General features: G+C 38.8%; 2 protein-coding genes across 5 annotated transcripts in view; one reads left to right on the top strand and one right to left on the bottom strand.

Annotated features, from left to right (window-relative positions):
- SRGAP3 (SLIT-ROBO Rho GTPase activating protein 3) overlaps positions 1-1,118 on the bottom strand; it is a 354,753-nt gene extending 353,635 nt beyond the window's left edge. Inside the window, exon 1 of the mRNA XM_053219015.1 lies at positions 975-1,118. The gene's annotated coding sequence lies outside the window, so the exon portion shown is untranslated. The remainder of the gene's footprint in view (positions 1-974) is intronic.
- THUMPD3 (THUMP domain containing 3) lies at positions 1,026-24,152 on the top strand. 4 transcript variants are annotated; one of them, XM_027042544.2, is made up of 10 exons: positions 1,026-1,178; positions 2,687-2,975; positions 4,317-4,394; positions 11,951-12,424; positions 15,461-15,591; positions 16,408-16,477; positions 18,744-18,859; positions 22,141-22,251; positions 22,818-22,941; positions 23,126-24,152. In XM_027042544.2, exons 2-10 carry the CDS (start codon positions 2,721-2,723, stop codon positions 23,273-23,275), a joined length of 1,509 nt encoding a protein of 502 aa, XP_026898345.1. In that variant the 5' UTR covers positions 1,026-1,178; positions 2,687-2,720; the 3' UTR covers positions 23,276-24,152. The 4 variants fall into 4 exon arrangements, 3 of the variants coding, with proteins under 3 accessions (XP_026898345.1, XP_026898346.1, XP_026898347.1); XM_027042545.2 differs by having other exon boundaries at positions 1,102-1,161; XM_027042546.2 differs by lacking the exon at positions 1,026-1,178 and adding an exon at positions 1,188-1,748.
- Positions 24,153-27,589: the final 3,437 nt, after the last annotated feature.

The raw sequence follows: 27,589 nt of genomic DNA, 5'->3' as shown, positions 1-27,589 counted from the left end.
TGCTTAATTTTTTGAGGAAAAGCTAAACTGTTTTACAAAGTGGCTGTATCATCTTGCGCTGCCACCACCAACACATGCTCCATTATTCTACATACTTACTGGAACTTGCAACTGTCCATTGTTTAAAAAATTTAGTCACTAAAATAGGTATTTCACTTTGGCTTTAATTTGCATTTTCTTCATGATGTTGGGCATCATTTCATGTGACTATTGGCCATATGTGTATTTATTTGGAGAAATATTGAAGCCTTTGTCCATTTTTATTTTTTTAATTTTTTTTAAACTTTTATTTATTTTTGAGAGACAGAGAGAGACAGAGTTTGAGCAGGGAAGGGGCAGAGAGAGAGGGAGACACAGAATCTGAAGCAGGCTCCAGGCTCTCAGCACAGAGCCCCACACGGGGCTCGAACTCACAAACTGAGAGATCATGACCTGAGCGGAAGTCGGATGCTCAACCGACTGAGCCACCCCGGGGCCCCTGGCCTTTGCCCATTTTTAAATTGGGTTATTTTTGTTTAGTTGCACACGTTTCCTTATAAAATAAGTTAAAACTATATATCTAAAGAAAAATATTAAGTAAACAAAAGTGCAATTAGACAAAAGTAGTGAAGGCTATATATAACGCAGGGACTAGTTTGAACAACACTGACTCAGATCTGATGAGGAAGAATTCTGGAGTGTCACCATCAGGTTCAAAACCCAGTTCTGCTTCTAACGTGCTGTGCCTGGAACTTTCAGCAAGGTATGTAACCTCTTTCAGACTCAGATTTTCCGATTTTAAACCTGGGATTTTCCGTGCCACTTCAAAAAGCTGTTGGAACAATGAAATGACGAGGTGAAGCCTTACGCAGTGTTTGGCATGGCTAAGCACGCTATAAATGTTAGCTACTATGATGACAGGCCACGAAGTCTGGGGCTCTCCAAGTTCGGTTTGTAGAAGATTCTGCCCCCAACTGCAACAGCTACTAACCCACCTTCCCGGCGTCAGCGCGCACAGACCTTCAGGCGCGTGTTGCTCTCTCCACGACTGTCGCCAGGGCCCGTCCCTAGCTCAGAGCTTCTGGGACGGCGCCCCCTGACTTCCGTTTCCGGGGTAGTCCAGGCGGCTTCCGGCGGCGTGACCTGGGCACGCTGGGCTGGCGGGTTGCCGCATCAGGAAGGGTCTGCGCTGGCTACCGGTAACCGGGCGGCTGGTGGGAGTGGCCGGGTGTGGCGCTGGCGACCTTCGGGAGGGAGGGGTGACCTTTGTCTTGCGACCCGAGCCGGCACCGAGCTGGACTTCAGCACGATCCTGTTGTGGATCCCTTTTTGTCCTCTGCTAGGCCTTCACCCGCACGCGTGGGAGTCCGGAGACGTGCGTTTTATTCCAGCCAGCGTCACTGATCGGCTCTCTCTGACCTTGGGCGGGATATGTCCTTTCGTGGGCTTCAGCTGCTTTAATTAGAAGATGGAAGTTGTATTCACAGGGATTATGAGCTCCTTAAGGGCTGGAACTGACTTTTATTAGTGTATATACATTGTTGCTTGTCCTGGCACAGAACTGTACAGTGTGGGTACTCTGTGCCTACTTAAGTTGTTTTGGGTCACGAAGCCTTTGAGAATCTGATGAGAGCTCTTGATCCCCACCTCCCACCTCTCTAAATCCCGCCCCCCAGGCCCCCCTCTTTGCTCAGATACAGGACATTGGCTTATTGTTTCAGATATTTCATATACTGTTTCTGCCCGTGGATCCCAGAGCTTGGCCTGTGGTAGGCATTCAAACATTTGCAGTCCATTAGATCCTAGATGTTCAGTTAATCATTTTTTTTTAATTTTTTTTTAACGTTTATTTATTTTTGAGACAGAGAGAGACAGAGCATGAACGGGGGAGGGGCAGAGAGAGAGGGAGACACAGAATCGGAAGCAGGCTCCAGGCTCTGAGCCATCAGCCCAGAGCCCGACGCGGGGCTCGAACTCGCGGACCGCGAGATAGTGACCTGAGCTGAAGTCGGACGCTCAACCGACTGAGCCACCCAGGCGCCCCTCAGTTAATCATTTTTAAACGCATGAGTCCCTGTCCACTTCATAGGAGAAAGATAGATATCCTAATAGCAAGTTTTAGTCATGGGTCTGGCAGTATGTTCTTGTCCCTTACATCTCCCAACAACTCTAGGAGAGAGGTATTATTTAATTCCCATTTTGCAGATGAGGAAATTGAAGCATAGAAGAGTAAACTTGTTTTAGGCCATTCACCCTGTGAATGGTGAGAGCGTGAATTCAGACCCATGTCTGCAGTTCCACAGGCGCATATTCTCAACTGCCAGCTGAAAAAGGACTGGATTTGGAACTATATTTGAATGTGCTCTAGCAGCCTTTGTTTGGGAATTGAGCTGGCTGTTAATACAGATGATCGCAAACCAAACATTGCATGCTATGGAAATACTCCTATTCCTCTGTCTCCTTTTCTTCCTCAGCATATTCCTTGTTTAGTAATATCACAGTTTACATCTTACCCTCTGTGCCCATGTTCTTCAATCCTTTTATCTTCAGTGAATATTGATTCAGGCGTGTTGAATGAATATGGCGGTAACAGTTGTGTGGCCTTGTTCTTCCAGCCCTCCAAAGCAGGTGTTTTTATTTATAGATGAACTATGAGGTGATACTGTTTAGGCGCTATCTTTTTTTCTTTTCTGTACTGCTTTTAAAGGGACTGTATTAGGAATCTTGGAAGCACTGCCAACATGTCTGACGTTCAAGAAGCCACTAACCAACTTCTGGATGTGAACCTTCATGGGAACCAGAGGTCTATACAAGTGACAGAAAGTGCTCCCAGAAGTGAGTCTGAGCACCTCCAAGTCACTATTGGAGCCACTGTACCTACCGGTTTTGAGCAAACAGCTGCAGATGAAGTGAGAGAGAAATTGGGGTCATCGTGCAAAATCAGCAAAGACCGGGGCAAGATATATTTTGACATTTCAGTGGAAAGTCTGGCTCAGGTTTGAATGAAGCAATATTAAAAATAGTTTTCTGAAAGGGTCATTTTATGATTACTTTCTGATTTACAGACCCCTCTTGAATCTTTTTTGCTTTTCTTTACTCTGCCTCAAATCTGGTTATTTTAAAGTATTACTGCATTTTCTATTTGGTACTGATTTGTGAATTTGACTAGTAGATTTGCTATATTTTTAGAAGTGATCTTAATATTTCCTGAGGATGAATTGCACCAGAAAGAATCCTTTGTGACTTTTGAAGAAATTCTGAATATCTGCCAACCATCTTTGAATTTATTTACTTCGGCATTTAGCTGAAGTGTAGACTTTGGTGGTGAAGTGTATAAGGAGAGATTTTTCTTTTAATCTGTGTGAAAGAAATACTTGCTCAAAAGTAATTAGGAATCATTGAAATGGAGAAGTGAAGGTCAGCAAACTGCCATTCCACTAGAATAAAAGCTAACCATTATTTCATAACCATATAAGCATCATGAGAGCAGGAATTTTCTGAGTTTTTGTTTTGGCTGAAATCTCCCACGCTCTTAGTGTCTGGCATATAGTAGAAATCCAGTAAATATTTGTGGGATGGATGGGAAGCGGATATTTTCCACCCAGTATCTTAGTACGTAACCTTAGCAGCTTTGAGAAGATAGGTGCTATTATTATCCTCATTAATCGTTAGGCTTAGGGGTAAGTAATTGGCCCAGGGTCACTCAGTTAGTAATCACAGCTGGAGCTCAAGCCCTGTGCTCTTAACCACTGCACAGGATACAGTGTACCGTAGGGAGCCATGAGAGAAATATACAGTAAAGCCCCACTTGACTGTCTTCATCTTTCCTTTCTCCCCCAAACCTGTGTTTCCCAGGTAACATTTTAAAGCTATCCTTCCATCTTCCTTTTTCCTTTTCTGTAGGAGTATAGAAGATAATGGGGAACCCAAAACATGGGAGACTGGGGAGATGAGAAAAGTTAAAATACAAATTATAGGTATTACCTATTTTAAAATCTTTGTATTTAATTTTTGTATTTAAATTTGTAAAATGTTTATTTTTCAGAGAGAGAGAGAGAGAGAGAGTGCGTGTGCACGCGAGCACGAGTGGGGGAGGAGCAGAGAGAGGGAGACACAGAATCTGAAGTAGGCTGTAGGCACTGAGCTTCAGCACAGATCCCCTTGCAGGGCTTGAATCCACAAACCGCGAGATCTTGACCAGAGCCCAAGTTGGATGCTTAACTGACTGAGCCACCAAGGCGCTCCCCTTCCCCATTTTTTTATTTAAATATTGATAGTCTGTGTGATTCAAAAGCTTTCTCATAAATTTGTTTCTAACATTTTTTTCCCTCCTCCAGGTTCATTGTCTGAGATCAGTTGATAACTTATTTGTGGTTGTTAAGGAGTTTAAAGATTACCAGTTCAAAGAAACAAAGGTGAGTTTTCCCACAGTAGCTGACTTTCAGTCTCTCCCCAAAGAGATTATTTCCACTTTTTGCATTCTAACATTTAGCATTACTACTGCTTTTATAATGTAGAATCCTGGGAGGCTTTTATAATAAAATTCAGAGATTGGTGGACAGTCCATCTCAAAAGTTGTTTTGAAAAAATCAATATTGTGGGTAGTGGACACAATGGATGGAAAGGCTCAAAAGGTACAAATTTATACCATGTAAAATTACATGGAGATGTAATGTAGAGCATTGACTATATATTATATACATAGCATGTATAGCAATGACTATAGCTAAAGATACTGTGTTGCATATTTGCAAGTTGCTAAGAGAGTAGATCTTAAAAGTTCTCATCACAAAAACCATTTTAAAACTATGTGTGGTTACAAATATGAACTAGACATTGGTTGGTGATCCTTTCACAATATATACAAATATTGAATCATGTTGTATACCTGAAACTAAAATAATGTTATATGTTACTCTTCTTTTTAAAAAGATGAGAGAATAACAAAAAAACAAGTAAGTGAAAGTCAATATAGAAAAACATAAAAGTGTATAAGAAATAAAATAAGTTGTGTGACTTTCTTACCAAAAGATACATACCTTAGATTAGCTTTACTGACATACATGGTTTTAGAGTAGAATTGCTTCCAGGCTATGAATCAAAGATTAAGTGACTGAGTCGTCTACAAATAACACTTTCTCTCACAGTTCTTTCTTTTGTAGAACTGTTACCTTCTCTAACATCATATTTTGAAATATAGCTAATATGTAAATACTCCTTTACTTGTTAAGGCAACAGCTTTGTCTCCAACTTGTATTTAGCATCTGATTTCTAAATATTGATATGCTGCCTAAGTTGAAGTTTGAAAAAGAGATTTCAGTAAGGTCTTAGTATTTTTCCACATTGTTTTTTAGTCAGGGTTCCAGAGTCAGATGCTTGAAAACTTTTCTATCAGTTTTATTGCTTATATTAGAAACACTGTGTCTTTTAAATCCATGATATACTGCCTGATTCTCTGATTTTTATTTATTGGCAACAGATTGATTTCCGAAGCATTATTCAATAACCAAAGTGATGTGAACCCACAGCCTAGAAAAAATAAAAACAGACCTAAAAGATTTCCAACTGAAAATAGATTAAAATTTTATTAAGAATATAACTTTCAGCACTAGTAGTATAATCTTGCAGACTTCTGATAATCATTGTCAACTGAATCATGTCTATGAAACTAGACATAACAGGCAGCTGCTGAAAATTTTTGCTGCTTAGTATTTGGAAATTTTAATAGCTAATTCTATACATGAGTAAATGCTAACAGGCATTTTTAAAAACTATTAAAAAAATATTAAAAACTCTGTAAAGTTTCACTTTAAATTCTTGCCTTTACAGCATTATTAATATTTTTTGTATTACTTTGTGCAGTTTGATCTCTAATTGGAGGTGAATTTGATACTATGTAATGGTTCTATATGAGCCAGCTTTGCAGAGTAGCCTTGTAAGTTAACTGCCAGAAGAGGTTGCTGATAAAGTCCCAAAAGAAGAGCAGCAAGGATTAAAGTAGATTTTCAGAACTATGCAAGAGCATATGTGTGACCATGAAAAATGATTTAGCCTTTCACTTTGAGGACTTATTTGCACCATGCCCCAGTAAAAGCTTGTTTTTAAATATTTGCTTCTTGGGACGCCTGGGTGCCAGCATCCCACCCTGGTCATGATCCCAGGGTCGTGGGATCGAGCCCTACTTCGGACTCTGTGCTGAGTGTGAAGCCTGGTTGGGATTCTCTCTCTCCCTCTGCCCCTCTCCCCTACTTTTTCTCTTTCTCTTTCTCTTTCTCTAAAAAAACAAAGCCAAAAGACTTTAAAAAGTAAGTAAATAAAGATTTGCTTCTTGCTTTTTGTTGACTGTCATTTTCGCTGTAGCATTATACTTTCCCATGTCTTATAAAAAGGCTTGATTAGCATCCTGATAGGTCCTTTCCTTTTTAAGTATTCAGATAATATCATGAATTGATTAACCTATTTAAAAAAACCAAAAAGCTAACATTTGTGCTTTATATGTTTTTTTTTAAGCTAGGTAATTTAGGGGAAATTGTAAAGACCAAAAAGGATACGCAGTGGAAATGTTTGTTCCTATATCTCCATACAATGCAGTTCCCTCCCTGGAGGCAAGAATCATTCCCAATTTCTTGGATATTCTTCTAGAGATATTTTATAAATATGTGCATTTTATTTACTTACGCAAATGAAAACATACCATACATACTGTTCTGTGCTGTGCTTTTTCTCCTATATCTTGAAGAGCATGCCAATATCATCACTAGATTTCACTACATCTTAATTTAATCACCCCTATTTAGGACATCAGGTTTTTTCAGACTGTTGCTACTATGGTGGTTGAACAAATATCTTCTGTACATCCTTGCGTGTATTTAATCTGAGGGTCATTTTTCTTTAAGTTCCATTTATTTAATCTCTGCACATGTGGGGCTTGAACTCATGACCCCAAACCAAGAGTTGCACACTCTTCCAACTAAGCCAGCCAGGCACTACCTGTAGGGTCATTTTTCTCATTAATAAGATAGTTTAACCCTCCACTCCTTCCTTTTCCCCCTGAAGTTTTATTATTCATCTTAGTGTTGATCTGTAGGCTTTAATTTCTATCCTTTAATCTCTTTTAATTTTTTTTTTTAATCTTTATTTTTGAGACAGAGAGACAGAGCGTGAGCAGGGAGGGGCAGAGAGAGAGGGAGACAGAATCTGAAGCAGGCTCCAGACTCTGAGCTGACGGCACAGAGCCCGATGCGGTGACCTGAGCCAAAGTCAGACGCTTAACTGACTGAGCCACCCAGGCACCCCGTACCCTTTAATCTCTTGGTGGAGGAGGATATCAGCATCTCCTCTTTCCTTTTGCCTCCAGCTACCTTCCAGTTTGTAATATTTAAGTGTTGTCTGTAGTCATAATCCTAGTTTTCTTTTTATCACTTGAATGGCAGTAGTTCAGAAATGATTGTTTTTCACCTTTATGTTTGATGAATAGTTTAAGTATAAAATTTGGAGTCATGCTTTTCTTCCTGAAAAATACCGTAGGCTGTGTTCATTTTCTTCTAGTGTTAAATGTTGCCATGAAAAATTTTTGAAGCTATCTTGATATTTTTCCCCCTTACTTGTTGCTTTTTTGATACTTTTGCTTCATGCCCAGATTTTACTTTTAATCTCTGAAGTCTCATAAATTCACCAGGATATGTCTCATGATAATTCCTTGTCAAGACATGTCAGTCTGTAGAGAAGTTCACATCCACATACATTTCTTGAAAGTTTTCTTGAGTTACTATTTTTTTTATTAAGCTCTACACCCAATATGGAGCTGGAACTCGTGATCCTGAGATCAAGAGTCACATGCTCCACCCACTGAGCCAGACAGGTGACTCTAAAATATTTTTTGTTTCATTATGTCAGATCCTTTTCAGAGATAAACCAGTTGTACATATGCAGGGTCTCCTGACTTTGTTTCATATTTTATCATTTTCTTTGTATACTTTTTGCTTATTTCCATTGTATTTGCTTTACTTTTCTCTACATTACTTACTGTGTTTTCATCAGTGTCTTTTATATGTGGTGCTTTCCATATGGTCTTCATTTTGCGGTGTTTTTTTTTTTTTTAATTCCACTTACTCTTTGACATCTGTGAGCTCCTGTTTCATCTTTTTATGGTGGCTTACCTCATCTCCTTTCCACTGTTATATCTCCGCTTGGAGCTCTTATTTTACAAAGGTATTTCCTCATTACATTTTTTATTTTGTTTTATCACAGTTTTTGAGGTTTTTTTGTTACTTATTTTTGAGAGAGAGGGAGAGAACAAGCATGGGTGGGGGAGGGGCAGAGGGAGTAAATCCCAAGCAGGCTCTGCACTGACTGCCTGCGCTCAAACCCACAAACTGTGAGATCATGACCCAAGCTGAAATCAGGAGTCAGAGGCTTAACCGACTGAGCCACCCAGATGCCCCATTGGTCAAAGTTTTCAGCTGCTCTGTGGCAGTGTCTTTCTGGTCCCTGTTTTTGTCTGCTCCCTTTGTTTTTCTGTTTCTTTCCTCCTTTGTCCTTTCTTATGTTCATATAAGTGCTGTGCTGATAACTTTTGATGATTGGTCATCTGTGAATGAGGAAGTTCCTCTTGGACCTGCTATTGTTAGGAGGTTCTTCTGGGAGAAGCCAGGAACTGTTCCAGGCCAGCAAGAAATTCCCCTGCTTCACTGTGAAGTTCCTTCTTGGTTGTAGATGAATGAGTTCTCTCTTCCTTCCTTATTTAAATTTTTTTCCCACCCCTGCCGTCTCCCCTTCCTTCTTTTTTTTTAACAGCATTATTGAGGTATAATTTCCATACTATTGCATAAGTTCTTTTAACCATTACGTCTCTCTAGCCTGAAGGGATCAGCAGCTTCAGGGTTATTTTCAGTGTAGAACATCTCTCCCCAGCTCTACCTCATCGACACTGTTTCCAGCAAATAGACCATGTCTGTAAGATTCCTTGTTCAGCTTCCATTTCTCTCCCCTGTTTATTCTTGTTACAGATGAAGTTCAAGGAAGCTCCTTCTGTCAGTATATATACTTGCCCTGCTATTCCAAAGGAGAGTTTATTTTGCTACTTCTTTGTAGACTTCTCTGACCTTTGTCTGAGACCTTTGTCTGGTGTCTTCCTATACCTCTGTTTGGCCTTCACTGCACTTGGGAATCTTATGTTAGAATTGTTATATTATGGTTCAAGGTTATAGGTATCATATAGATTCTACTTTATCTATAGATAAAGTTGGTGGGGCACCCCAGTGGTTCAGTTGGTTGAGTGTCTGACTTCGAGTCAGGACATGATCTCAGGGTTCCTGAGTTTGAGCCCCGCATAGGGCTCTCTGCTGTTAGCACAGAGACTGCTTCGGATCCTCTGTCCCCCTCTCTCTCTGCCCCTCCCCCACTCATGTTTTCTCTCCCTCTCTCTCTCTCTCTCTCTCTCTCAAAAATAAACATTAAAAAAACTTAAAAAGATACAGTTGGTATTTCTGTTGTTGGTGGTGTTTAGAATGGTGTCTAGAGAAAGAAAGGGGCTATACTAGTGTTCTCCATTATATTAAATCTCCAAGACCTGTAGATGCCTTTTATGGGGAAATAATTTGTATACAGAATTGAACTTGCCAAACCTGAAATTTACCATTATTTCATCAGGTTTCAAGTAGTATGAAAGCCTTCACTCACCTCATCCCCATTTCAAGTCTCAGTTCCATCAGTGAACACTGACCTCTTTCTAACTTGATGTTCAGTACCATATATTGTATATACCAGCACTCTGCAATAGAACTTTCTGATGGGAATGTTTTAGGTCTACTGTCCAGCACTAACCACTAGCCATTAGTGTGTGAAATGTGGCTAATGTGATTGAGAAACTGAGTTGGTTTTTTTTTTTTTTAAGTAACCTCTAAGCTCAACGTACAGCTTGAACTCATGACTCTCATGACTCATGTGATCGTCACATGCCCTACCAACTGAGCCAGCCAGGTGCCCCTGAGCTTTTAATTTTAAATCATTTTAATTTCAATAGCTACATGTGGCTAATGGCTGCTGTATTGGATGGCATGGCTCTGCACCACACATTTTAACATTTTATCACATATTATCCAGCAGCTGTTTATTGAAAACCATTTGTATGCCATGCGCTGTTGTAGGCATGTGGCTTATAGAAGTAGTCAAGACAGGTAAGGTCCTTTCCACCCTCTTCTGGGAGAAGCTTTGATAGCGAACAAAACATAAATCTGGTAACTTCAGATAATGCTTAGCTCTGTAAAGAGAATGGGAAGAGAATGACTTGAGAGGACTGCGTTATGAAGAGCAGGTCTCTCAGAAGATATGCCTTTTAAATTACTATTAATAATGACTAGGCGAGGGGCGCCTGGGTGGCTTAGTCGGTTAACCATCTGACTTCAGGTCATGATCTCACAGTTTGTGGGTTCGAGCCCCATGTTGGGTTCTGTGCTTACAGTTTGGAGCCTGAAGCCTGCTTCGGATTCTATGTCTCTCTCTCTGCCTCCCCTGTTTATCCTGTATCTTTCTCAAAAAGAAATAAATGTTACACAAAATAATGACAAGGGAGCCAGCAGTACAGAGACCATGTGAAGCAATTATCTTCTAAGTAGAGGTAAAAAGAACAGTCCTGAGGTGATGTAAGAGAAATAGGCAGAGGTCAGATTATATTGGGCTTTTTTTTTTAGTTTTTTTTAACATTTATTTATTTTTGAGACAGAGACAGAGCATGAACGGGGGAGGGTCAGAGAGAGGGAGACACAGAATCCGAAACAGGCTCCGGGCTCTGAGCTGTCAGCACATAGCCTGATGCGGGGCTTGAACTCACAGACTGTGAGATCATGACCTGAGCTGAAGTCAGATGCTTAACCGACTGAGCCACCCAGGCGCCCCTATATTGGGCTTTTTAAGGAATTTAGATTTTTTTATGTGCAGTGAGAAGCTGTTGAGGGACTTTAAGGAAGGGAGGGGCATGATCAGATTTACATTTTAAAAAGATGATTCTAGGGGTGCCTGGATGGCTCAATTAAGTGTCCAACTTCGGCTCAGGTCATGATCTCATGGTTCATGAGTTCGAGCCCCATGTCGGACCCTGGGCTGACAGCTCGGAACTCAGAACCCAAAGCCTGCTTTGGATTCTGTGACTGTCCCTCTCTCTGCCCCTCCCCTGCTCACGCTCTCTTTCTCTTTCTCTCTCAAAAATAATATAAACGTTAAAAAAATATATAAAAAGATGATTCTAGACGTTATTTACAAATTGGATAGATAGGTTTTTAACTGCTTAAGGTTGTTTTTACTTTTTTTTGTGGGTTTTTTGTTTTATTTTTTTTTTTTTGCTTTGTTGTCCCTTTTAAAACCTATTGCTCTTTAAAAGAGTATTACTTTTAAAAGTAGTGTGGGGGCGCCTGGGTGGCTCAGTCAGTTGGGCGTCCGACTTCGGCTCAGGTCGTGATCTCGCAATTTGTGAGTTGGAGCCCCGCATTGGGCTCTGTGCTGACAGCTCGGAGCCTGGAGCCTGCATTGGATTCTGTGTCTCCTTCTCTCTCTGCCCCTCCCCCACTTGTGCTCTCTCTCTGTTTTAAAAAAAAAAAAAAAAAAAAAAAAGTAGTGTGTTTACACAGCACAAAATTCAGAAGGAGGTCAGTCAGTGAGAGGTAAGTTGCCCTCCTTCCCCTGTCTTTACCCACCCACTTCTATCCAGAGGTAATCGTTAATACTTTCTGACTGCTTACATTTTAATCTTGAAGCCCAACCTCTGATCTCCTATTCTATCTTGTATTATGTATTAGTGGCTTAATTTGTGTGTCTTAATTTTCAATGAGATTTTAATTTCCTTAATTGTAGGCATTACCTATTTCCTCTTTTGTTCTGCACTCCTACCACCTCCAGCATCTATAGGCTGAGTAGAGATTTGTTCAATGAAAGTGGTGAGAGGTGCATGGATTTCATCATTCTCTGTCTTTCACAGGAAGAAGTTTTAAAGGATTTTGAAGAGTTGGCTGGGAAGCTTCCATGGTCAGAACCTTTAAAAGTATGGAATGTTAACACCAGTTTCAAGAAAAAAAAAACAAAGCGCAAAAAGATAAATCAGAATTCAAGTAAAGAGAAGATTGATAATGGACAAGGAGATAAAGCAGATGAGAGGGATGATAAAAAAGGATTCACCAACAAAACCTTAGATTCCCGTATCTTAGACTATTACGAAAATCCAGCCATTAAAGAAGAGATATCAACATTAGTAGGGGATGATTTGGCATCTTGCAAAGATGAGACTGATGAAGGCTCAAAAGAAGAAACTCCTGAGGTGCTGAAGTTTAGAGTCACATGCAACAGGGCAGGAGAAAAACACTGCTTTTCCTCAAATGAGGCTGCAAGAGATTTTGGGGGTGGTGTTCAAGATTATTTTAAGTGGAAGGCTGACATGACCAACTTTGATGTGGAGGTATGTGCCCCTGATTGTGATGATTTGAGAAGGCCATCACAGACACATAGCATTTTCAGACTAACCACTTTTATGGGCACTTAAATTGCAACCACATAGCTAACAGGGTGTGGTTAATAAGAGCATGGGCAGACATCTTGATTCAGATTTAGAATCTACAACTGCATAACTTTGGACAAGATATTGTTTCTGAGCCTCTGTTTCAAAGGGAGCCAGTAATAGTATATACCTGTAAGTGTGTCCTGAAAGTTAAATGAGATAATACATTTTAGGTTTTTGGTGCAGTACCTAGTATATAGTAAGTGCTCAGTAGATAGATGGGAGTTATTAAGACTTGAGTTTTCTCATCTAGTACTTTTTACGTTATATGGACTTTCAGATTGTAAAATCCAACCAGAATTAAAACAGTTACTTTGTTTTTATGTGTCTTGGTTGTAGAGTTTTACTACTGAAAAGAAGTGGAGTACGTTTTTAAAGCAAACCCCAGCCTCTTACAAGGAGGTTGAGCGTCATTGCTCATTCTCATCCACAGCCAGCTCTTTATTAAATACTGCTAGATTGATACACTCACATGCCTCTTTTAGCATACTTACTCTTGATTCACATGTGGGCCATGCTTAGTAGCCTTTACAATCTCTGACAGCTCAAAAGGCCTCTAGCAGCCAACACTTTTTCCAAGAAGTCATTTTCTGTTGCTTTTGGGAAACTTGAATCTAGGCAAGTAACTTACTCTCTCTGTATGCTTTCCTTGCATATCAAATCAGAAGAATAATTCCCCATTCCTTTTTATCGTGTAATAGGTGTTATGAGAATGACTAGGCTATTAGGACAGTAATGTTGAAAAGTTAGCAGCAGGGATGGGGGGTGCAGTGCTCAGAGCACAGATTCTGAAGCTGCACTGCCTGGGTTCAAATCCCAACTTAAATGCTGTAAGACTTGGGGCAAGTAAGAGGACCTCTTTGTGCCTCAATTTCCTCATCTTTAAAAGGAAGATAATAATAATACCTGGCTCACGTGAAACTAATGTCACATTGTGTGTAAAGTATACTTTAATATAGTTTACAATATAGTTTACAATGTCAATAAAAAAAATAAATAAATTAAAAAATTAATTAAAAAAAATTTTTTTTTCAACGTTTATTTATTTTTGGGACAGAGAGAGACAGAGCATGAACGGGGGAGGGGCAGAGAGAGAGGGAGACACAGAATCGGAAACAGGCTCCAGGCTCCGAGCCATCAGCCCAGAGCCCGATGCGGGGCTCGAACTCCCGGACCGCGAGATCGTGACCTGGCTGAAGTCGGATGCTTAACCGACTGTGCCACCCAGGCGCCCCCAAAAATTAATTTAAATAAAATAATTTAAATAAATTTTATTAATTTTAATTTAAATTAATTAAAATAAATTTTAAAAATAAATTTAAAAAAATACCTAGCATGGGGGAGCCCTAGGTGGTTCAGTCAGTTGAGCGTTTGACTCTTGATCTCCGCTCAGGTCATAATCGCACGGTTCATGGGTTTGAGCCCCACGCTTGCAGTGCAGAGACTCCTTAGGATTCTCTCTCTCTGGCGCTCCCCTGTTCGCTCACTCTCTCTTCTGTCTCCAAATAAATCAATAAAAACTTACGGGCGCCTGGGTGGCTCAGTTGGTTAAACGACCGACTTCGGCTCAGGTCACGATCTCACAGTTTGTGAGTTTGAGACCCACGTCGGGTTCTGTGCTGACAGCTCAGAGCCTGGAGCCTGCTTCAGATTCTGTGTCTCCCTCTCTCTCTCCCCTCCCCTACCCACACTATGTCTTTCTGTCTCTCAATAATAAATAAATGTTAAAGGAAAAAAAAATTAAAAAAAATAAAAACTTAAAAAATACGTATTAAAAAAATATATGGTTTGGAGAGTGTGAATCTGAAATGAGGTAATGCATGTAAAGTGTATAGAACAGTGTTTTGCACATAGGAAGTGATAGATAAGTGCCTATGCTGCTGCTATTGTTAAGATCATGTTGGGGCGCCTGGGTGGCTCAGTTGGTTAAGCGTCCGACTTCGTCTCAGGTCATGATCTCATGGTTTGTGAGTTCAAGCCCCGCGTTGGGCTCTGTGCTGACAGTTTGGAGCCTGGAGCCTGCTTCAGATTCTGTGTCTCCCTCTCACTCTGCCCCTTCCCTGCTCATGCTCTGTCTCTCTCAATAATAAACGTTAAAAAAAAAAAAAAATTAAGAGAAAAGATCATGTTACGTGGAAGACTGGAGAACATTTTATTGTTACTTGAATATATTTCACTGTGTGTTAGAAAAACAATAGGATAAAATAGTCACAGGCATAATTAAGTCATTTAAAAAAACAAAACAATAGGTGATAAAGCAAATGTGACACATTGTTAACAGTTGGTTAATCTAAGTGAAGGGTACATTTTATTTAAGAGTTCATTGTGCAAGTATTCTAGTAGTATTTCTGTATGTTTGAACTTTTTCAAAAAGTTAAAATGGATGTTAAGCCATAAACCTTCAAAATATGTTGGTATTGTAAAAATCCAGGGACTATCTGGTTATGGCTAACTTATAACGAATGAAAAAAAGATATTCTTTCTTTTTAATAGGTATTTATTTATTTTGGAGAGAGAGCATGCGCAAGCAGGGGAGGGCAGAGAGACAGAGAGGGAGACACAGAATCTGAAGCAGGCTCCAGGCTCTAAGCTGTCAGCACAGAACCCAATGCAGGGCTCGAACTCACAAACTGTAAGATCATGATCTGAGCCAAAGTTGGACGCTTAACCGACTAAGCCATGTAGGTGCCCCAAAAATTAAAATAGATTTAAAAATTTGAAAGTGGTATAGACTAGATTATTTCATTTATATGAAGTTCAAAAAGAAGAAAACTAATTTGTGGTGGTAGTAGATTTTTATTTTTCTTAAAGGTTTTATTTTTAAGCAATCTCTACACCCAGTGTGGGGTTCAAACTCACAACCCTACGATCAAGAGTTGCATGCTCTAGCAACTGAACCAGTCAGGCGCCCCTATTTTATTCTGTCTTTTATTATAGGTTCTTTTGAACATCCATGATAATGAAATTGTTGTGGGCATTGCATTGACAGAAGAGAGTCTCCATCGAAGAAATATCACACATTTTGGACCTACAACTCTGAGATCTACTCTTGCCTACGGGATGCTCAGGTAAGAGAATGGGTTTGCCATCTAGATTAAAGTGACATCTTGGTTTGAATTTTCCCTTTAAAACACTTTACTTTTTTGTGAAGTACTGTGTTGGATTTTGGTGGGTAAACAACAGGATAAAAAGGTAATAGTCTCTTTCTTTCTCTTATATCCCATGTTGATTCCTTGTGGTCCTGAAAATATCATTTAACTACTGTCTCAGCTTTGTTTTTAAATGTTTATTTTGAGAGAGTGAGAATGTGTGACCCACACATGCACGTGGGTAGGGGAGGGGCAGAGAGAAAGGGAGAGACAGAATCCCAAGCAGGCTCCATAGTCAATACATGGAGCCCTACGATGTGGGGCTCAGTCTCACCACCATGAGATCATGACTTGAGTTGAAATCAAGAGTTGGACACTCAACCAACCAAGCCCTCTTAATTTTCTTGTTTTTGTTTTGTTTTGTTTTTAAGTTTATTTATTTACTCACAGAAAATGTGAGCAGGGGAGGGGCAGAGAGAGAGCAGGAGAGAGAATCACAAGCAGGCTCAGAGCCTGGACAAGAGCTGTGATTCAAGAGCTGTGAAATCATGACCTGAGCCGAAGTTGGACACTCAACCGACTGAGCCACGCAGGCACCCCTATGTGTAATTTTTTTTAAGCTCTAGGATATAGAGTCAGCCTATAATTACAAATTGATTTTTAAAATGAATATTGATTGGTGTTACTTTATGCTAACATAATAGGTCCTTGATCTTACAGCTTCAGGAATAGTCTGTGTGAAAGTCTCAGCTATTGATTGAAGTCTTTTTATATAAGCTATTTTCTTTCCTATAGGCTCTGTGCTCCTCAACCTACTGATATAATAGTTGATCCGATGTGTGGAACAGGGGCAATACCAATAGAGGTAATAACTTTTCTTTACCTTTTAGATAAGCATGTGATATATCAAGTGTTCTGGAACTAATGAGCATGGGGTCAGTGGACCTAAAAGTGTTAAAAGAAAATTAAAAAAAATAATAAATAAAGAATTATAATAGTAAAGCTCAAATTTTTGTGTGAAGGATATAACCACCTATTACAACTAGCTAAGGACTGATAGATTATAAGCGATGGTTACTCCGTGGATTGCAGCAGAGGCTGATAATTACAAACTGGTGAGTCCCTTTTCTATAAAAGACAAGTTGGTAGACTTGAACAGAAAAGATATTGAAGGCATAAGCAATAAACTGGAGGAAGGTGTTTCATCTCTATAAAGTGAGATTATGCTTCTTAACCCACTTAGGTTCTTGGAGTAAATATAGTTGTAAAACAGAAACCTATGCATGTTATTTAGATTTTTTACGAAGTCTAACAAGGTCACACATCAAATGCTCTTAAATAGTTTTCAAAATTACTGATACTGAGAGGATTCAAAAACTGTAAAGCAAGGGATAGAAAGGCATTTTCTAAGTGGAGAATATTTAACAAGAGACTGAGTCTCCTTGAATCAGTATTATCTATACTTTTACAAATAATTTGGAAGAGGGTACTTCTGTTTAAAATTACTTAAAGTTATGAATCATGGTATGTTCTTACATACAGTATACTTCAAGCCAGCGGGAATATACTGAAGAAGATACACACATTCTGTGAGTGGGCAGAATCTGGACAGTCCAAAGCAGCCACAAAGGGAAAAATAATCTAAACTACAGTTAGAAAATGACATGTTTCATCTGGGAGTTGAAATTCCAGAAGGAAATCTTTAATAGTCTAAAAGACTACTATTTTCTGGTAGTGTGAGCTAGAGAAATTGACTCTCGCTAAAGAAATGCACACAGAGAAAACTCAGTTGCTGTGAAGAAAAATTCTGGGAACAAAGCAAAGTGTTATTCTCTAGCATTAAACCATGACGTGTCTATGTCTGAAATAGCATGGAAAGCCACAAAATGTCAAGAAATATACCACAGAGCTAGGGAGAGTCCAGAAGAGCCCCCCCCCCCCTCCAGCTGAAAAAGATTAAAAAAAGATTGAGGCATTTCTACCTAAGAGTAGACACGAGGATGTCAATATTGAAAAAACAAAGCTGCTATATAATCAGAATGAATGAAGTATGAAAGGAATTGACAGGGTATGTATACAGAATTGTTCACCATAGTATAAAATACCTGATCTAGAGTACTCTTTAAAACTTTGTAAGTTCTATAAAATTCATCTCTTTCAAAAGAAGCTGAAAATCTAAACACGTTTAGACCAAAAAAATGAGTGTTGGGGAATCACAACCATCTGAAAGGTTTTCATCAAATTCTGAGGGTCCTTTCTACATCACCCTCAAGTGTGTGCGCAAAAGAAAAGGTGATGAAGCCTTGTGTCCGTGGATATGGGTTATTACTCTTTACAAAAGAAGAGTCCTAAATAGAGGGCAGAACTTTCATGTCAGACACCTTCTATTAATCTACCTAGAACACTGTTCAGCCTAGGGTAGTGTGTCACCTCCTTCCACAGATGAGATGTAAGATTGGTATTTATGATCTGTTCACATGTTTTTGACTTAACATTACAAAATCCTTTCAGGGATGTGGTGGTTGTCATTCAGAGGCCTGTGCCATGGTTATTACATTTTATTTTGAAATTTTCAAATATTCTAATATATCAGATTCTATAAAATTCTGTGATCACAAAGGGTATAGGTTGGTCACTTTAATTTGGTTACATTTTCAAACCGTGTTTGTATTTTAGGTCTGAAATGCCTACTATGTGCCAGACATTGCTGGCTGAGGGATTGAATAAAATACGACACTTGTCCTTAGGGAAATTCCTTGAGAAGCAGACAAGTACAGAAATAATTAAAAAGAAGTACAGTGGCAGAGTATGTACAAAATGCTTTGGGGTGGGGAGGCAAATGAGAGGCAGCTTGGAGAGTTGGGGTTGATGTGAGAGGGCATGACATTTGAACTAGGTCTTGAAAGATAGGTAGGAATTCAGCAAGTGAGAAAGAACAGAAGGCCTTTTTAAGCAAGGGGAATAGCAAAGTTCACAACATGCAGTGTTCTGTCACTTAAGAAAAGCATTGGGTTATTGGTTTGATTGTCTAGTTTATTGACATTCGTTGAAATTATTTTCCCTTTAATCATTTTTGGGTTTTTTTTTTACAGTTTGGTACTTTGGTTTTAATATATACTATTGTCTTTTAGGGGGCTACTGAATGGTCTAACTGTTACCATATTGCTGGTGATAATAATCCGTTGGCTGTGAATAGAGCGGCAAATAACATCTCATCTTTATTGACCAAGAGCCAAATTAAAGAAGGGTAAAAATTTAATTTAAAAGATTTTGTACCATTTCTTAGGCTTACATAATCACTTTTCTTACCGACTTTATGAATTAATATCCCCAGTGCATGGTCATGGTGACATCCTCATAACCAAAATGAATACTATGAGACTCCGTTAAATTTTAAAACCGTTTATTGAGGGGCGCCTGGGTGGCTCAGTCGGTTAAGCGTCCGACTTCGGCTCAGGTCATGATCTCACGGTCTGTGAGTTCAAGCCCCGCGTCGGGCTCTGTGCTGACCGCTCGGAGCCTGGAGCTTGTTTCAGATTCTGTGTCTCCCTCTCTCTCTGACCCTCCCCCGTTCATGCTCTGTCTCTCTCTGTCTCAAAAATAAATAAACGTTAAAATAAAAAAAAAAACAAACGTTTATTGGAAATAACTTAGAACCTTTTTTTTTATTTAACTATAATTTCCCCACCCTAATGCAACTATGTTTATTTCTGTCTTCTTTTTCCTTATTCATGTATCTTTTTTCCCAAATAGTGGAAGAATATTGTGTTGACTTATTTCAGTTTTTACAAATTTTCAAACACTTTGAATATCTTTATATAGTCTGTTTTTAATAACTGCATAGTATTTCATTGTGTAGAAATACTACAGTCCATTTAGCCTTTCCTCTATTATTTGGCACTTTAAAGCAGTCTCAGAATTAGAAGAAACCTGAAAGCCATTTCCACAGTACCTGAGTGTTCTGTAGGAGATCCTGCCAGTGGCCTTCCAGTCCGTGTAACCATCTGTAATGACCTTCTCTGGGGGCTGTCAATTTGGTCTTTGCACAGCTTTGAGTGCTAGTCGTATCTTTTAGTGAACTGAATTTCTTTCTGTACCTTCTATAGACTTTTTGTAGTTCCACTGGGATCCATAAAGAAAAATCTTATCTCTGGGTCACACAGTGATTGACATCAGATATTTGAAGAGTTACTAAAACTCCCCTTCTTCCTGTCCCACTCCAAATCCACTCTTCTGCAAGCAAAATAGTCCAAGGTCCTTCTCCAACTGTATCCTTTTGATATCTGTGCACTGGAAGTCCATTGGCCTCTGGGAAATTTTGGTTTTTATCTGAGCTGTATGTTGTTACTGTATCTTAAGCCCTGGCTCACTACTCCAGATTATATTCAGTGCCACCACCTGTGCCAGCCTCTCACTATCCTTTTAGTTTGGGCCATCTATGGGAGAATTAGTTGAAATGCCACTTGGTTTTCTATTTATCATTAGAGGCCTCATCATAAAATTGTTTCTCTCGTCTCCTCTGCTGGTGCCCTTCACTTTCTTATAAAGTGGCAAGCATAGGTAGTGAGTGATCAGCAGATTTGTTCAAACATACAGATGCTCCACATTCTGAATACACGGCCCAGGGACATCATTATACCAAACCTAAAAACAGCTGCCTCCTTAATGTGAGGTTTCTGTTTGTAAGTGAAATCAGGGGTTTTAAAATACATATAGTCATTTGATGCAGATATTACTTACATATATTTATTCATGTATTATACCATGTATTTATTATACATGGTATGCCTCATATTGTTTTATGTCTGTATGTCAGTTATCCTCTTCTTTGCTATTTTTTCCCCCTTTTAGATTAGAATCATCAGTGCTTCGTTTAGTTCTTTCATATACTGTTCTGTGAGTTTAGTTTATGCCTAATGCTTTTCATTCCTATTTCCTGTTGAGGTTTTTTAAATTTGTTACCTAAAAGCTTAAGTTACAGGCTATCAATGTTGTTGACCATATCCTGTAGATTTTGACAATTCTCTATTTTTCTTTTTAAATTCCTGGTTGTGTACTTCTCTCTCTGATCTAGTTGTTTAGGGCAGTGCTTTTCAAACTTGAATGTTGCACGTGAGTCACCTGGGGATCCTGTTAACTACAGGTCCTGATTTAGTAGGTTTTGCATGGGACCTGGGAGTTTGCGTTTCCTAGCAAGCTTATGGGTAATACTGATGCTGCTGGGCTGTGGTCCTACTTTAAATAGCAAGGGTTTAGATCATTTTTTTATACATAAGTAGTTGAAAGGTTTTAATTCATTTTTACATTTGTTTTATTGTGATGAGTTTCTATGGTACATTTTGTTTCATGTTTATCGAAATTTTCTTAGGGCTTAGTAGTCACCAGTTTTTTTTGAAATGTGATAAATATTTTTAAGCAAATTATTTCTTTTGTGTTTTCTGAATATTTTATCTTAATTGCTTTTCAGGCCCTCTGTACCTTGTCTGTTCTACCTGTACTATTTGTATCAGTCTATCTAGATTTTTAATATTGTTTTCCTCATTTCTTATTTTGTTGCAGTTATTCGTGCCTGTGATTATAAGACTCATTTTTTTTTTAATTCATTCATTTATTTTAAGGGAGACAGCAAGCAAGTGGGGGAGGGGCGGGGAGAGAAAATCCCAAACATGGCTCAGATTCACAAACCTTGAGATCATCATGACTTGAGCTGAAATCAAGAGTCAGACGCTTAACCGACTGAACCATCCAGGCGCCCCAATACTGATATTTTCGTTATCTGTGCTTTTTTTTCTCCCCATTATGGAGTGAGTGCCTTTATTGTACATTTTAAGTTCTTCACTAACTCTGAATATAATAATTCATTTCTACTCATAATCCTTGAGTTGCTTTTAATTCTTAGCCTGTGCATTACTGTCTTTTGTGTTTTTTCATGCCAATGGCTTTGACTTAATGAGAATTTATTTCATTTACTATGGTCCTTATCTTCTGTCATCTGTTTTTTCAGCCTTTTTCTTTGCCTTATTTTTTTATAGTAGAATACATGCTCCTTAATTTTCAAACAAGTATCTCTGTATCTACTAATTTTACATATCTGTTTCTTTAGGTCTCCTGTTATTACTACCGAGACTTACCAAACTATAGAGGTGTCATCTCATAATCTTATTCCTGTGTGCATCGATGTTTTACATTCTCAGTTATATAATTTACTGCCTCATTACTGTTGCCATCTTTACAGTTCTTTGTGTTGCAATCTTGTTTACCCCTTTAGTTTTTCTTAAATTGTAGATGAAACCAGACATCTTTTGAAAACCAATCTTAACTGCTTTTTAAATCATCATTAGATTTTGTCATCATAAAAGTTTTATCACATGACTGTATGCGTTCTTCCGACATTCTGCTTTGAAATTTTTGTTTAAGTTAATGTTTGTCACTATCATTTTAGTAGCATTTTCTGCTTTATATCAGTCTCTTCAGAAATGTTTTTAGATTTCATACTTCAGAGTAAGCATCTTTCCTTTGTCGCCATAGCAAAGTGTCCTGGGGCTTGCCTATAGATGCTGTTCAGTGGGATATCTGCAATCTGCCATTGAGAACCGGTTCTGTGGACATTATTGTAACAGACATGCCATTTGGAAAAAGGTGGGACTTGGCTTTTAAAAGATTAGTTTTACCTTCACTTGTTAAACTAGTACTGAATTTGTCTTCTAAATCTGTTCATTTCTTTGAACTTATTCTATTAAGAATTATGAAATGATAAAACAAATTATATGATAGATTCACCCAATTTGTTTCTTCTGAGAACTCATGAAGTAACTACATTTTGATCTGTCACAGGTTAATCCACTTCCTGGCCCATTGTTGAATTACAGGATACTATACAAAGGTTGAGGAAAACTTGGTTCTATTTCTCAGGATAAATGTTTTCTCATCATTGGTTTGGTTTAGATGTTTATTTTACTCATTACGAGAACTACTAGAGGTGTCAAAAAAATTTTGTAGCCAGTTCATCTGATCCATTATTTCTAAGCAGTTTACTAAATCTGATCACTCATTTCATTGGCATATACAAGTGAAGCTGTGGCTTCTAAAGGACAACTGTTTTGGCTTGAGAATTTTCTTACTATAATGAGTTTTTCACTTCTCATTTCATGTAGTCCTAGTTGTTTATCTGTTAAGTGTTTGATTCACTGGACCTTCTTTTATAGGATGGGCTCCAAAAAGAGAAACTGGAACCTTTATCCAGCTTGCCTACGGGAGATGAGCCGCGTCTGTAGACCAGGGACAGGCCGAGCTGTGCTACTTACTCAGGACAAGAAATGCTTTACCAAGGTGCTGTAAATTAGCCCCGGAACTCACCCTGTGGCAGCTGTAGGATCTTTTAATTTAAACTTAGGGATATTAGTTTGAGTAGGATTTGTTTGCTCTTCCCCCCCAGTTTCTTTCAACAAGACCTCTGGTTGGTCTATAAGCAGACTTTCCGCTAATTACTTCTGTGCTTTTTGTGTATACACAGGCATTATCCGGAATGGGACATGTTTGGCGGAAGGTGCATACTGTCTGGGTGAACATAGGGGGTCTTCATGCAGCAGTTTATCTTCTGAAACGTACACCTCAAGCTTTTGTTCATCCTATAGAACAAAATGGGGAAAGAACTCCTTGGTGATGCAAAGAATAGAGATGGTTTATGGTATTTGTGCCTCTTGACACTGGGAATGTCAGCATGTAGTATTTGGTTTGAGAGAAAAATAGCGTTAATAAAATTGCAGATTAAATTGGTCGAAAGCTCTTCACCTTAATTAGCAAAAGAAATTGAAAGTCTTAAGCAGAGCTTTGGAGCTTTTTTCAAGGAGTAGCTAGGCAATTACTACTGAAAATGCTTTCAAGATCCAAAGGCTACTAAAATGCTCCGGGATTTGAGTTTCGAGTATTTCTTTTCAGGCTTCATAGCAGTTCCTATTTTCCATTGTAGCAGGTAAAAAGCTACCCTGGCTTAATGGAAAAGAAAAGAACATAATCAGAACATTTTGGGCCACACTGCATTGTCTATGCAGCTTTGCTCTTTAGTTTTTTGAGTTGGCTTTACCTCACCTTTAAAAAAATGAAGCATTTACATTTTGTGAAATAGTGTTGGCCCCATGACAAGATGAAATCTCACAAGACCAACTGGAAAGTTTACCATCTGCCTTACAAATTAAAATATGCATGTTATTGAAATCAATACATGAAAATAGAGGACTAGGACTGATTAAAGGAATGGCAGATATTTTACTGTTAGCAGTATAGGACATTGCTGTTGTAAACAGCAAATACACTGATGGGACCAACAAGCCAAACTTAATTTTTCTATCAGCACAGAAAGTCACACATTAACCTGCCAAAAGTATTTTTGTTTTTAAAATGACTGCAGACACACTGATGTATCTTTGAATTAAAAACTTTATGAGAATTCTATTTTCTCTTGGATCTGTATTCATATTTAGCTGTTTTTCCAGTTGCAGAAAACTGAGACAGTAGAAAGTAAAAAGAACATTAAGTCCTTGTGACAGTGGTGCTTGCCTGGGACAAAGAGTGGTTGGGTACATGTGGGATTCTTTATAGTATTCAGAGTTTATTTGGGAGTTTCTGGCTGCATTCAGCCTAGATTTTCAGTGTCCTGTTAGTAATATATTAGTACTACTCATTCCCTTCTTAAATAGCTCATGTTCAGACACAGCACTTCTTTCTTTTGAAAGAGTTCACACTAGCAGCATAGCCAACAGCCCTAGTAGTCTGGTTTCTCTCTGATCTACTACCCCATACTCAGAATGAATTAGAAATGAGACATTTATAAGGGGTGTGTATCCTAGACTGGAGTTTTTACTATCAGAATGCACAGTTACACTATTTTGGGTTCAACATAAAACAATCTTTCACATCTAATACACCATTTTAACGTCTGTTGGTCAGTAATCTGCAGAACTGGGAAAGTACAAGGGCCATATCTCTTGTCACCACTGTTTACCATGTGCCTGACATAGTACCTACCAGCGTGGGCATAGTTGCTAATAAATATTTTTGCATGTTGGCCTAATTTTTAATTGTAACAAACTTGGGTTTGAGCCATCATAGCTTTAGTTCTATGAAATACCACTGTAAAAACATGACAAGACTAATTTTAAGATGATGCACATATGCAGTGTACACTCTGCCACTTTGCTATCTTCCTCCCATTAGGTTTTTTAATATGGTGACAGAACAGGAAATGGGCTGAAGACTGAAGAACTGGGATGGAGCTATACATGATGCAATCACCAAGTAGTTATGTGACCTTGAACCAGGCCTCCTGTACCATGGGAATGTGAAAAGGGAAGGGAATCTGAACACAAAATGACTTAAGTTATGAACCAGACATTCTGTTATTGTAAGAGTCCACAAACTTGAGGGAAACAAAAAATAAAAGATTTCATAAGTTTAATGGAAGTATGACTGTTATCTCCTAAGGACTGACAATGTCTAGGGCTAGAAAGAGAAACATTTGTGGAAATGTTCCTTTTAAAATAGAAGACTTTCAGGAAACTGCCAAAACTGTAGGTTCTGGTATATCCATGTTAGATATGGCTCAGGTCTCCACTGCATGGGCCCAAAGCTGAAGATTGAAAAAACAGTATTTTTAAAAGGTCTATAAAATACCAACAAGTCCAGTAAAGCTTATGAGTGTTTAATATTAGTGAGTTAAGCATAAAGATAGATATCCTTATTTTCAACACAGCTTTTCCCAAGTTTAGGTGAGGTGTTTTGTGGGAATTTCAGGGGATATGGTGAAAGTTTTGTACCTTGGTACATTTCTTTTCTTTTTCTTAAAGCTCAGAGGAAACAGGTCTCTCCACCAAATTTTAAGAATGTACATACAGGGCGCCTAGGTGGCTCAGTTGGTTGAGCGTCCGACTTGACTTCAGCTCAGGTCATGATCCTACGGTCATGGGATCCAACCTCCACATGAGCATAGAGCTGGGTTAAGATTCTCTCTAGTGTCCAACTTCAGCTCAAGTCATGATCTCATGGTTTATGCTGAGCCCTGCATTGGGCTCCTTGTTGTCAGTGCAGAACCAGCTTTGCATCTTCTGCCTCCCCCCCCCCCCTCCCGCCCCTCTGCTGGTGATGGTTCTCTTTCCCAAAAATAAACATAAAAAAAAAAAAGATGCACTCTATATTTTCACAGAAGTAACTTTATTTTCGACAGTGATGCTGTTTTATATTATTGCAACTCATTTACATGTCTGCCTTAATAGAAGGCACTGGATTTTTATCTTCACATTCAATTGGTTGAGATGTTAACTTATTTGCAACTTTTTTTTCATTTCATGTATTGGTCATTTGGAAATTATGGTTTACTGAGTTACATAAATCTCCCAAGCCCTGGTCCAGTTTATAATATCTACAAATCATATTTATATCACCACTTAGCTCATTAAAAAAAAAAAAACCCAAAAGTTCCTTTAATCATTAGGAAGATGAGAAACTCCTGATAGTGGGTAGTTTTCCCAAATTCTAATTTCCACTTCAGAGTTTGAGTTTATCACTGACAAGTGCTGTCAACTGTTTTCTTTGAAAGGTACTTCTTTACACTTTAAAAAAAAGTGCCTGCCAGGGGCGCCTGGGTGGCTCAGTTGGTTAGGCCTCTGACTTCGGCTCAGGCCACCATCTCGCGCTCTGAGTTCGAGCCCCACATCAGGCTCTGCGCTGACAGCTCAGAGCCTGGAGCCTGTTTCAGATTCTGTGTCTCCCTCTCTCTCTGACCCTCCCCCATTCATACTCTGTCTCTCTGTGTCTCAAAAATAAATAAATGTTAAAAAAATTTTTAAAAATGTCGGCCAGACAGCCAACTCTGACAGTCATTGAAGTAAAAATGCTGTGAAAAGAAAATCACTAATTCAGCCTGCAAGTCAATCACATGACCGCTTTTTCGTAAGACAACCACTGTACTTTAAACAAGAAGCTGGAGTCCTATATGCAAACTTTGTATTTCAGTACTCATACTAAGACAGGGAAGGAGGCAAACCATAAGAGACTCTTAAATACTGAGAACAAACTGAGGATTGATGGGTGGTACGGGAGAGGGGAAAGTGGGTGATGGGCATTGAGGAGGGCACCAATTGGGATGAGCACTGGGTGTTGTATGGAAACCAATTTGACAATAAATTACATATTAAAAAAAAATAAAGTTCCATACTCAAGGTCCAGGTTTCACAAAATAATTTTACTGTTTTCACAGGAAAACTGAAACTGCCGCCACCCCTTCCCCTTCCAATGAATGCATGGCAGTCAATACTATAGTTTGATGCCACTGCCTTGATTAATGCCAAGATGCAGGCAGCTTGACCAACTTTTGCTTTTTCACTGTTAGTGAAAATATCAGGATAAACCAGAGGATTTTAAAGAGTTGTTAAAGGGATGCCTGGCTGGCTCAGTCGATAGAGGATACAAGTTTTCATCTCAGGGTTTGTGAGCTCGAGCCCCACACTGGTGTAGAGATTACTAAATAAAATAAATAAAATAATTAAATTACTCAACACTTTAGCTGGTTCAGGACATGCTGGGTTTGTTGCCAAGCTTTGACAGAATAGTCTCTGACTAGCTGATGCAAGACAAATACATGCAAAATAACAAGCCCAGCCATGTTTGTCAGGCTTAAATATACTTCTACAGGCGAGGTATTAACCCAGACTTCAAGTCTGCAACACGGTGTTTAACATGACCATGTACTGTTGAAAAAAATGGCACTGCCGTGATTTTTACTTTTCAACCAGCAGACAATCAGGAATGTCAACTGTGTATATGGCTCTTTGTAAAGTTTCTCAGCTATTGTGCAATGTTTCTCCAGCCCATGTAATACAGTAATTCATCCTTTAAGGTATTTCTGTCACTTTTTTTTAGTTTCTTTGCAGTTGATTCTTCCTATGAGAACTCTGCAATATATTACTGTTTAATCTTTTTTCCA

This window comes from Acinonyx jubatus, chromosome A2, assembly GCF_027475565.1.
Source record: "Acinonyx jubatus isolate Ajub_Pintada_27869175 chromosome A2, VMU_Ajub_asm_v1.0, whole genome shotgun sequence".
NCBI lineage: Eukaryota > Metazoa > Chordata > Mammalia > Carnivora > Felidae > Acinonyx > Acinonyx jubatus.
Note: the sequence above shows the minus strand (reverse complement) of the source record. Positions and strands in the feature narration are given on the sequence as shown.

Coding starts and splice junctions, on each gene's coding strand:
- THUMPD3 (XM_027042544.2), top strand. CDS start 2,721: ATGTCTGACGTTCAAGAAGCCACTAACCAACTTCTGGATGTGAACCTT. Junction 2,976..4,316: donor CAGTGGAAAGTCTGGCTCAG/GTTTGAATGAAG, acceptor TCCCTCCTCCAG/GTTCATTGTCTGAGATCAGT. Junction 16,478..18,743: donor CAGGGGCAATACCAATAGAG/GTAATAACTTTT, acceptor ATTGTCTTTTAG/GGGGCTACTGAATGGTCTAA.